The sequence below is a fragment of the Schistocerca cancellata genome, chromosome 1, assembly GCF_023864275.1.
Source record: "Schistocerca cancellata isolate TAMUIC-IGC-003103 chromosome 1, iqSchCanc2.1, whole genome shotgun sequence".
In the NCBI taxonomy this organism is placed as follows: Eukaryota; Metazoa; Arthropoda; class Insecta; order Orthoptera; family Acrididae; genus Schistocerca; species Schistocerca cancellata.
Window position 1 is genome coordinate 784,813,648 of NC_064626.1, and position 12,715 is coordinate 784,826,362.

At 44.6% G+C, this 12,715-nt stretch overlaps 1 protein-coding gene across 1 annotated transcript in view; it reads left to right on the forward strand.

The window, feature by feature from the left end:
• LOC126103249 (otoferlin-like) overlaps window positions 1-12,411 on the forward strand; it is a 159,481-nt gene extending 147,070 nt beyond the window's left edge. Inside the window, exons 15-16 of the mRNA XM_049912330.1 lie at window positions 5,029-5,198; window positions 12,307-12,411. Of these exons, the coding sequence (XP_049768287.1) occupies window positions 5,029-5,198; window positions 12,307-12,411 (275 nt within the window). The remainder of the gene's footprint in view (window positions 1-5,028; window positions 5,199-12,306) is intronic.
• Window positions 12,412-12,715: the final 304 nt, after the last annotated feature.

Consider the following 12,715-nt stretch of genomic DNA (forward strand, 5'->3'; position numbering starts at 1 on the left):
AATCTTCTCCTAAGAAATGAGAAATTTTTCAGTAAACACGACTCATTTGAAACACAGCTTTTTATTTTAAAAACAATATCATAAGAGTAGGAGACGCAGTTAAATTGATAAATTGCGTCGTCTCAGACACCCAAAAGGCTTCGTGTACTGGACCCCAGTGACAAACTGCGTGCCTTGAGATACTCTACCTCATAAAAAGTATTCGGACACATATTAGCAGACATTAATATTGGCTGCATCCTTCCTTCGCCTTTGTCACGGCCTGAACTCTGTTGAGCATACTACCAATGAGGTGTCCGAATTCCTGTCGAGGAATTGCAGCCCATTCCTCCTCAAGAGCCGAAGCCAGAGAAGATAGTGATGGTGGACGCTGCGGTTTTGGGTGAAGTCGACGTTCTAACAAATCGCAGAGGTCTTCCGTTGGGTATGGACTCTTGGCAGACCAGTCCATTTGAATAATACTGTTGTCCACAAACCGTTGCCTCACAGATGCTACTTAATGACAGGCTACATTGTCATGCTGATAGACCAATCGTCGTCTCTGAAGTGTTCCTCCACTGCATGCTATACACAATGCTGTAAAATATGTTGACATCATTCCAAGTTTCCTGAAACATCATAAGGTGACCACGAAGAACAACCCCGTACTGTATGTATCACCAACTTCTTCACTGTTGGCACCACACGTGATGGCAAGTAACGTTCCCCTGGCATTCTACAAACCGAAACCTTTCCATCGGATTACCACAGGCCATAACGGGATTCATTACTTGAAATCATTCGTTTCCAGTCATCCAGATTACAGAAACGTGTGGCTTATGATGAACTGCTCGACCATTGTATCCCATTCTTTTGAACTCCCTATGCACAGTCCTTGTACAAACTGGACTGCCGGTGGCACTTTGGAGATTACGAGTGATTTCTTTTGCTGATTTTATGGGATATTTTACAACCACCCTCCGCAATGTTCAACTGTCCCTGTTCATCATAAATGAGGTCCTCATGATCTTTGTTTAGCTGCGGTTGTTTCTTCGCTTTGTAACTTGACAATTACATCACCAACAGTCGACCAGCTTTAGGAGGATTGAAATGACTCAGATGGAAGATGGATTTGTTGCTCAGATGACATCCGTTCACTAGTTCACTTTCTAAGTCGCTGAGCTCTCTTGCCGCGCGGGATTAGCCGAGCGGTCTTGGGCGATGCAGTCATGGACTGCGCGGCTGATCCCGACGGAGGTTCGAGTCCTCCCTCGGGCATGGGTGCGTGTGTTTGTCCTTAGGATAATTTAGGTTAAGTAGTGTGTAAGCTTAGGGAGTGATGACCTTAGCAGTTAGGTCCCATAAAGTTTCACACACATTTGAATATTTTTTTGCTGAGCTCTCCTGAGGGTTCCTTTCTGTTGTTATTGCTTCTCTACTGACGACGCAGTGTTCCCCGCCTCCATTTATTTCGGTGGGTCCGTCTCTCGTGATATCAACTGGTCATTTCATAATTAGGTACGGATGTCCGGATATTTTTAATCAGCTAATGTATGTGTGACTTGCTTGAAGCATACTTCCAATTTACAGCAGAAACCAGGCACAGGAGAGTGTGTGTTCTGTGGCTGAGGAAAAGATTTTATCCTGTCCGTTCTTTTTCGAAACATCGGGAACGGAACGTATTTTACGCAAATACTCACTTACCGTATTACACGGCGTCAGACAGGAAGGTTCCAAGAAGATAGGTGCTGACCGCCTTTTATTACGAATGACTAAATGAACTGCGTCAGCTTCCGTATATTGATTCAGCACTCAGTCAAGGGTAGACTTGTAGCTTTTTAGTGGTGATACACCGTAGTCGCTAATGAAGCTTACGACAGTTACGGTTTACAGACGTATTCCATATGTTCAGCACAGTTCGGGACAGTGGCAGTAAATGTGTGATAATGCTAGTATTTTGCCGTCTCTTATAATTAAATATTCCGTATTTTACAAACACGGAAATTAATAACCATACGAGTACCAAACTTGGTAGCATTAATGTCCAGAGTATGCGGTGCATGATTTCCATGCGTCACAGCGCCGCCGTCAAGTTCCAACTATGGCCACCAGGCACCAAGATAAGTCATCGTGATTTATAGTCCCACATACCTGACCAGTCGCAGTGCACTTGTTGACTTATCGACATGAGCTTGGACAAAAGGAGCAGGGTATTATTGGTGAACTTCTATTATCAAAACAACAGTAGTACCGCAGCTGTACTTCGAAAATATCGCCGGGTGAAAGGATTGCGGCAGGATCCTCTTTCTCCACATGTTGTGCGGAGCATGATGAAGAAGTTCCAATCAACTGGAGAAAAGGCGTCGCTCTGGGAAGAGGCCAACGACCGGTTGCACCACAGGTGGTTGATGAATTCGCTGTTGCTCGTGCTGTGTCACGACAATTGAACATCATGTGGTCCACTGTACGAAAGGTGCTTCGACCCATTCTCAAATGGTACCCATACAAGATCCATTCGTACAGCAGCTTGCACCACAGGACGCACAAAAACGTGTTGACGTCGCTCTCCACTTTTTCGCAAGGATTGAAGTTGACGAGGGATGGCTCTAGGCCATCCTATGGACAGGATTAGTTCATTTTTCTCTGACAGGTGAGCTGAACATACAGAATTACCGAGTGTGGGGATCTTCATCTCCAATCACTGTGCATGAAGTTCCTATGTATGGTGAACGTGTCACCGTATAGTGTGGCTTCACGGCTACATTCATAATTGGCCCATTCTTTTTTGAACAGGTGTGCGCTCAAGGACCAAAGAAGTGCAGGATGACTGTCTAGAGTTACTGCGATATGCTTCGCCAGCATGTCATACCAGCTCTACAGGATAGAGACGTATTGAACTCAACAGTTTTCATGCAAGATGTGCCCCCACCGCAAATCGCTCGTGAGGTTCACCTGCTTCGCCGAAACACATTTGGAAACGATCGAATCATCAGTCGATCGTTTCTTATTGCTTCGCATGCACGATCACCTAATCTCACTCCTTGTGGGTTGTGGGTCTAGCTGAAGGACAGGGTTTACCAGGAGAACATTCACATATGTGCTGACCTGAAGCGCAGCGTATCAAGAGAGGTCGCCAGCATACCAACGGACATGCCTCATTCTACTGTGCAGAATGCAGTCCTACCATTTCAGACTCTTCTGTACACTGATGGGCGCCACTTGCGCCCCTTGTGTGGCAGTAATGGTATCGGTAGGTAACGGTACGATGTACCTATCAGCACATTAAAAGTGTTTCAATTGAACTGATTTCGCATTATTTCTCTTCCGCACGTCCTTGACATTAATGCTACCAAGATTGGTACTCGTACGGTAATTAGTTTCCGTATTATAATGTGTTAAATAGGGAAATTTTAATTATAACCACCTGGTATATACAGGGTGTTTCAAAAATGACCGGTATATTTGAAACGGCAATAAAAACTAAACGAGCAGCGATAGAAATACACCGTTTGTTGCAATATGCTTGGGACAACAGTACATTTTCAGGCGGAGAAACTTTAGAAATTACAGTAGTTACAATTTTCAACAACAGATGACGCTGCAAGTGATGTGAAAGATACAGAAGACAACGCAGTCTGTGGGTGTGCCATTCTGTACGTCGTCTTTCTGCTGTAAGCGTGTGCTGTTCACAACGTGCAAGTGTGCTGTAGACAACATGGTTTATTCCTTAGAACAGAGGATTTTTCTGGTGTTGGAATTCCACCGCCTAGAACACAGTGTTGTTGCAACAAGACGAAGTTTTCAACGGAGGTTTAATGTAACCAAAGGACCGAAAAGCGATACAATAAAGGATCTGTTTGAAAAATTTCAACGGACTGGGAACGTGACGGATGAACGTGCTGGAAAGGTAGGGCGACCGCATACGGCAACCACAGAGGGCAACGCGCAGCTAGTGCAGCAGGTGATCCAACAGCGGCCTCGGGTTTCCGTTCGCCGTGTTGCAGCTGCGGTCCAAATGACGCCAACGTCCACGTATCGTCTCATGCGCCAGAGTTTACTCCTCTATCCGTACAAAATCCAAACGTGGCAACCCCTCAGCGCTGCTACCATTGCTGCACGAGAGACATTCGCTAACGATATAGTGCACAGGATTGATGACGGTGATATGCATGTGGGCAGCATTTGGTTTACTGACGAAGCTTATTTTTACCTGGACGGCTTCGTCAATAAACAGAACTGGCGCATATGGGGAACCGAAAAGCCCCATGTTGCAGTCCCATCGTCCGTGCATCCTCAAAAAGTACTGGTCTGGGCCGCCATTTCTTCCAAAGGAATCATTGGCCCATTTTTCAGATCCGAAACGATTACTGCATCACGCTGTCTGGACATTCTTCGTGAATTTGTGGCGGTACAAACTGCCTTAGACGACACTGCGAACATCTCGTGGTTTATACAAGATGGTGCCCGGCCCCATCGCACGGCCGACGTCTTTAATTTCCTGAATGAATATTTCGATGATCGTGTGATTGCTTTGGGCTATCCGAAACATACAGGAGGCGGCGTGGATTGGCCTCCCTATTCGCCAGACATGAACCCCTGTGACTTCTTTCTGTGGGGACACTTGAAAGACCAGGTGTACCGCCAGAATCCAGAAACAATTGAACAGCTGAAGCAGTACATCTCATCTGCATGTGAAGCCATTCCGCCAGACACGTTGTCAAAGGTTTCGGGTAATTTCATTCAGAGACTACGCCATATTATTGCTACGTATGGTGGATATGTGGAAAATATCGTACTATAGAGTTTCCCAGACCGCAGCGCCATCTGTTGTTGAAAATTGTAACTACTGTAATTTCGAAAGTTTGTCTGCCTGAAAATGTACTGTTGTCTCAAGCATATTGCAACAAACGGTGTATTTCTATCGCTGCTCGTTTAGTTTTTATTGCCGTTCCAAATATACCGGTCATTTTTGAAACACCCTGTATGTAACTACACGTAAGTTAGCCAGCGCTTAGCAACGTGTCTGAAGGGTGTGGCGTGTGGCGGCAGGCGCGGTGACGCTGAACCTGTGGCAGCTGCCTGTGGGCGCCCCCTCTGCCAAGCAGTGCTCTCTGGCCATGCTGGATCGCGGCGCGCCCACCGTCAACCTGTTCAGAGCGCGCAGGGCGCACGGCTGGTGGCCCTTCAGGACACGCGAGGAAAACGAGTACAAAATCGCCGTAAGTCTACGTACAACACGCTTCAAATGTATGCAACTGCTTTTCCTCTTCCAGTTTATGGAATTCTTTCTTACAAGGGAATGGTCAGACTTGTCATGTCGAAACCTGTGTTGCTTTTTTTACCACTGTGAGTTAACATTGCAAGAAGTCTGTATGCAGAATTTTAGCTGCTGACATGACCTGGAAGTTTGTAAACAATTTTATGAAGTAAGACGTTATTGTCGCATGGTTTCCGCACTTAGAACTGCCTCTTGTACAATCCTGACCTCTTTCGCTACGTTGTACCAACGCCATCTAGGGACAAGGTGGCGTTAGCTACGCGCCGTTCTCTTGCCACAGCAGTGAGAGACCTGATTCCCCCAGTGAAAACGATCGTATGATAATTAAACATTCGTTGACAAATATGGCTGATATGTTATCTACAACATTCTTTCCAAATAGCTATGAAATAGACACAAATATATATACGGTTTAGAACACGTCCAAATTTTATTTCTTGTAATTACCGCAAAAATGCGAAATATTGATACAATGTTCAAAACATAGGTTTTTTGTGCACCAAGAACATACAAGCAAAGACGACGTATGACAGCCCTGCGAATCACAGACGTTGTTAGATGTCCGTAGACAAAACTGGGCTGGTGTTAGGAATGAATCAGGCCTAGTATCAGTATATTTCGAGGAGTGCCACGCATATTTAATCAAATTCTGAAACCGTGGGGAGGAAAATTGATAATGTACTACTGATTGCAGCTTGAGAATATTGTCACGGTGATAGACAGGAAATTGCAGTGATCTGCACACAATAATTTTCTCTGTTAGTTGTCTGTAAAATGCCTTCCACTGACGGAAAAATTCTCTGTCTAAAGGTTGAATTACGTTCGTCGTGCCGGGTGGAATCTAAAGTATCTCTACTTCTTTGTCAGGGTGGGCTCGAAATACAGCTTTTAATGAATCAGACCTTTTATGACCTGACCAGGGATCTAGAACGAGAAGAGATTTGTTCCCGCAGAACGGAAGAAAAGCATGACGCATGAAAAGTGTAACGTTTTCATTTTCCATTTTTCCAGACTTCGATGCGTCTACCACAAGACTGTTTGCGTAGAACATTATTCTTTTGACACGTGGTCCAAAACGTCCAGTTGGTTCTTGAAGACACACATATAGTTTAGGCAGCAATGAACCATTCAGATTAATTATGGGCATTATAGCGTATGAATGGGTGAGTGCAGTCGTGGACTGCGCAATGCCTCAATATGATTTTCCCCTTTGAATGACAGTGTTCTTTTCGCATGCATTTTTTTAAAAACCTGACTGATCTGCATTGTACACGTACGATTCACTAAAACTAGCGATCTTATTTTTTGCTTTTATCATCTCGATTTGTGTCACTTCATTTTCCGACCTGTTTCTCGACACAAATTTTGTTATTTTTCTTGCCACAATTTTATGTGATCTTTTGAGGCGACTAATCCAACTTTGAGATGCTGTAAATTCTTTAGCGCCTATCGCGTTGGCAATCTCTAACGCCCAATCACGCAAAGTTGCATCGCTGACACTAAATGACTGTTGTCTGGCATCGGTAAATAGCTCAAAAAGTCGCGCATTTATCTCCGTCGCAATTTCCAGTCGACTCTTACGTCGTCCAGCGACTTTCTTTTTCCATCTATAAAATTCGCTTTCAGAACGGACAAAGCGATACTTATTTTGAACAGTACTGATACGTAGGCGTTTCTTACCACTTTCGTTCAACCAATACGTCACAGCTTTTACTTTGTCTCATAAGGTAATTGTAGTTGCTGGTGTTATTTTCGGAGATAATTATGATGGCACTATCACTCGAAGCGTCTTCATGAGTGCAACTTTCGTCGGTGTCTTCGCCGTCTGTAGATTCACAGTCTGCAATATCGAGTGTTTCAGTTGTTTCTAGCCACATGTCAGCGCCATTTACATGCTCGTCTAGAAGTTTAACAACCATGTCGCACAACACATAGTCTTCACGCGTGTTTTCTGTTGATTGATTCATTTGGCGTCAGTTGTATATCTCCATGGCAAGCTGCAAAACATTTACCGGGTTCGCCATCACCTGTGAGGGGAGATTGAATGTTCACCGTAAAGTGACTTGCGGAGTATAGATGAACATGTACAGAACATCTTTCACATCTCTAACCAGTTTCCGGACGGTATGTTTCGAAATACGTACCAGAAATTAAAAGGACGTGCATGCCACAGAAACGAATATTCGTTCCCCTTTGCACCAAAACCGTGCAGCGATATTGCTCTTTAGTGAATGCCGCGATACGACGGCCGCACTTCCCGACCATGCGCACAACGCTCGCGACTCTCCATTTCCAGGGGTGGCCAGCTGTCACTGCAAGCGCCAAGCAGGAAACACAGCCATGTTCGTGATTTTTTTTTTTAGGTGACTTCCAGTTTATGTTGGATACGGACCTTTTGCACAGTTAAATAACAGTGCTAAAAAAAGCAATACATGTTTCGGCATGACAAGTCTGACCATTCTCTTGTTAGTTAACATTCAGATATTAATTTTTGTTCATAGTGTTTCTCGGCTCTGAAGATCCGTGCTGGCGTCAAAGACTGCAGCCAATAAATGCGTTTCTGCGCTTTATTTATCCATATATCCTTGACATTCAACAGCAGTAGATCTCTTTGGACTTAACCACCCGCTGCTTGTCGGATTTGCCGAGCGGAAGTGTTCTCTCTGGCCTTTCCATCTCGCAGCTTTATGATCGAAGGTGTTCAAGCATCAAGAGCCATGTGTTGTTCTTCTAAATCTTTTCAGTACCATGTCAGGCTCTAGCATAACTTTTCAGCATTTTGGTAATGTTTTTATTTCGCCAGTAAATCCCATACAAACAAAGATCTTCCTCTAGATTCTCGAGCAGAAATTGTTATTTCTTATCGTCCGCTTCTGTTGTACTGAAGGCCTCAGTCGCATATGACAACAGTTGAACTGCTATGTGCGTTATGCAGGGTGAACATTGATAAAACTGACAAATTGCAGGGACGGATTCCTGATTGAAAATGGAGGGATAAAGGTCTTGTGAATACGTGTCCGGAAATGCATCGTTGCCACGGTACACGGCGCTGACGAATGACAGTTCCTCTGGCGACGTGCTGTGTGTTCCGTGTGTGCTGGAAGCAGTGTGATTGACGCAGCGTACTGTAAGCAGTAGGATGGTTCGTTATTCATGTTGGGAATAAGTAGAGATGGTGTTTGTGTACGGCGAAGTAGATGGAAACGATCGAGAGGCAGCACGGCTGTACTAAAACAAGTACCCTCGTAGACACCAACCACATCACACAAAATTTCAAGCTCTTTTTGGGCATTTGTGTGATCGTGGGTCCTTTCAGACAGATGATTGCTCAGGCAGGCGCGGGCTGTGCGTACCTTAGATTTGGAGACCAGGTTCTACAAGATACTGAGACGAACCCTAGTACAAGCTCCAGGCAAGTGGCCTGCTAACATGGTGTTAACCAAATTACGATTATGTGTATCCCATGTGACAACCGCTACTACCCTATCACCTGCAATCCCATGGAGGCCACTTTCAACATCTCTTGTCACGTGCGTGCTATGCAGCTCTGTACTCTATTGCGGGACGATTTGTTGTCGTTGCACGCAAACCATCCATTTCCGGATACATGTTCATCGGACCTTTTTTCCTCCCTTCCCGTTCTCGAATCCATATCTGCAGTTTGTCGGTTTTATTAATGTTTACGCTGCATACATTTATTTTAATTTTACTGAATGTAGTGCTGAGATCATAACCTGTCTCGTATTGAAACAAGTTTTGCATACATTAATAATCCGTATTGTTATCTATAGCTTCCCAAAGGAATTAAATGTGCATTAAGAAACTTTCCACTAGCCACAGTCCTCTACTGCTGTGGTCCATATTTTCATTACTTAACATTTTGTCTCTCTTTCAGTTTGACTTTCGAACACAGTCCTCTCCAGAGTCATGTCCAATTTAATAATAATGAACTGCTGGAAGGTCTAAATAACAATAACTTGCCTATAAATACATTATGTAACCTTGACAAGGACTATGATTTGGTGGCCCATGTAATTAAACTTGGAAACTAAAACATTATAGCATTAATAGCATTGTTGTAGCGTGGGTGGAATCTTCTCTGTCAACAGTAAGCGAAGGGTCACACTGCATAAAAAATTACGATGTTCTACACGGTTCTCAGAATGAGATTTTCACTCTGCAGCGGAGTGTGCGCTGATATAAAAACTTCCTGGCAGATTAAAACTGTGTGCCGGACCGAAAATCGAACTCGGGACCTTTGCCTTTTGCGGGCAAGTGCTCTACCAACTGAGCTACCCAAGCACGACTCACGCCCCGTCCTCACAGCTTTACTTCTGCCAGTACCTCGTCTCCTACCTTCCAAACTTCACAGAAGCTCTCCTGCGAAGGCAAAGGTCCCGAGTTCGAGTCTCGGTCCGGCACACAGTTTGAATCTGCCAGGAAGTTTCTCCACGGTCGCTTATTACATTCACATCTGTTCGTAATGTACGTAAGTTACCTTTGAGTGCGTTAAATGTTTGTTCAAACACTGAAAGGTTCGCTCGCTAGGGAAGCACACTAATCAACGGCTCAAGCTTAACAGCACGGACGGTAGTAGAACAGACTTACAAGTGACTGACAGCGAACAGTTTTAGGTTCTAATTTCAAATAAACGAAAACGACATACTGGTCGCTGGAACTGATATGAATGTTAACACATCAAACGATGTCTATGGATAACAAGATGTCAACGCATAGAAAAGGAAATGAAAAAGCCCAGTTGAACAAAATATGTAGTTAGAAATATATCTCGAAGCGTAGACTTGAAGACGCTTTTTTGCATACTTTTTCTTCTTTTTGTTTCGGGGATAATTCGTCTGCAGATACAGTAAACAAAATACAACTTCAGTAAAAATGAGCAGCAAAAATACTGTGTAAGTCATGTAAGAGGATATATCGTACAATCTTCTTTAAATGTCTAGGTATTCACACGCACATTTTTAATGCACCACTTGTGTTATCGGATTCTCTTCACCTTTTTGTTGTACACGACTGAAAGCAGTAGATGTTGCAAAATATACTGACGTTCATCCAACAAATACACCGTGGTATAAATTGAAAAGCTGGTGTCAATTCGTGTAAGAGACAATGAAATGGGGTGCGGTAAATTTTAACAGGCCGCCGTGATAACCTACGCAGTATTCGCCCGTGCAGGGCGTCGCTAACTATCCTACTAGCAGGGAGTCCCCGATTTGTTGGATACTGGGAAAGGTGAGCGGATATTACAGCTCCAATAAGAAAGAACAACGTGTAACCAAATACTGATATTTTCTTAAATTAGAATTAAGCAAAAAACGATATTTAGCCGAGGGCTGGCGCCTCTGGTTTGCGAGATAACCGCGCTTGCCCAGCGAACGAGACAGCGTGCGTGTCTGAGCGAGATTGCTGGAATCAGATCAAGCTGATGAACATCGGAACTGCTACTAACAATAAGGCGGTAAATGCCTGTAGCATGGAGCGTGTGAGACGGCGACGAAGCTGTAGCTGCTGGTAGACCTCGTAGCTCAAACTGAAAGGGTGGGAAGTGGCGACGGCCTGATATTTTACGGCTTTGCTGGCGCCGCGATCCTGTAGGATTCCGACTTGAAATAGAGCCACTGCCATCTACTTGAGTGGTATTTAATGGTTGTCGCCATTTTGAGTAAATTTTCAGCTCCTCTCAAAATGACGACAGGCAAAATCTCATTATGTTAGGAATCATTATCATGAAGGTTCTTTTCTCTTGAACATTTCGTTAATGGTTTATATCGCGACTGAATTTCAAGGAACTGGAAACAAAATTTACGGGCGAAGTATGTCTATACCAAATTGTCCCGGATCTGGCATCTGTAGCACAAATTTTAATTCATTTCTTCTCCTTCGATCATTATCGTACATTGCTTATTAGTTTCCACTACAATCTTTCTTAGTTTGCGGGTAGCCATGGGAAGATATGTTCATGTTACAGGTTACGTAAATGACTGTAAAAACACGCAAAATTAGATAACTGTACTTAAACTTTTTCGAGGTCCATCTTTGCAACCACGACACCATGCAGCACGGTACAGATGGGCCTAACAACAAGCCGAATGGACCGCTCAGGATTGGCATCACGTTCTCTTCACTGATGAGTGTCGCATATGCCATCAACCAGACAGTCGTCGGAGACGTGCTTGGAGGCAACCCGGTCAGGCTGAACGCCTTAGACACACTGTCCAGCGAGTGCAGCAAGGTGGAGGTTTTCTGCTGTTTCTGGGTGGTATTATGTGGGGCCGACGTACGCCGCTGGTTGTCATGGAAGGCGCCGTAACAGATGTACCATACGTGAATGCCATTCTCCAACCGATAGTGCAACCATATCAGCAGCATATTGGTGAGGGATTCGTCTTCATGGACGACAATTCGCATCACCATCGTGCACATCTTGTGAATGACTTTCTTCAGGTTAACGACATCGCACGACTAGAGTGGTCAGCATGTTATCAGACACGAACTCTATCGAACATGCCTGGGATAGATTGAAAAGGGCTGATCATCGACGACATGACCCACCAGTCACTCTGAGGGATCTACGCCGAATCGTCGGTGAGGAATGGGACAATCTGGACCAACAGTGTCTTGATGAACTTGTGAATAGCATGCCACGACGAATCAATGCAAGATGACGTGCTACTGGCTATTAGAGGTACAGAAATCTGGACCACCACCTCTGAGTGGTGGTACAACATGCAATGTGTGGTTTTCATGAGCAATAAAAAGGGCGGAAATGATGTTTACGTTGATCACTATTCCAATTTTCCGTACAGGTTCCGGAACTCTCCGAACAGAGGTGACGCAAAACTTTTTTTGATGTGTGTACAAATCTGTACGGTTTATTCAGTTACAAAATGTTGTCAGACTGTTCCTAAGTAGAACATTCCACCTACATAATATATTTTCGTTCCGAATATTTATAATATATGATGTTAACGATACTTTTACCTCGAGTTTTCACCAGTAGAAAAGAAGTACATCTATGGTCGCTGTTGTAGGGCAAAGTGGAACTGGTACTGGAGGTGCTGACCAGCTTGGAGGCGGAAGCGAGGCCTGCCGGCAAGGGCCGACAAGAACCGGACGCGCTCGAGAAGCCCAAGTGAGTTACCGTATCAGCAGCGGCTCCTGGCTGCGCACACAGCCTCTCAAACACGGTAACACACGCACGCTACCAACTAAACTAGAGAATACTGCTTCCATCGATGCTGCGAATGGAAGTGCCCAGCGAGCCACGTGTCCACAATACCTCGAGACTTTGTTTTGCACGTCGTTGTAGCAGTCTAGAGCAGGACGGCAATGCACTCCAAACAGGCGCCTTTGAGCGCGTCCAGATCGCAGTTGCCCGACGCATGCGGTACTCCATCTCCGATGTCGTGTAGGCACCGGACGTCCATGTACCGGTGCTTT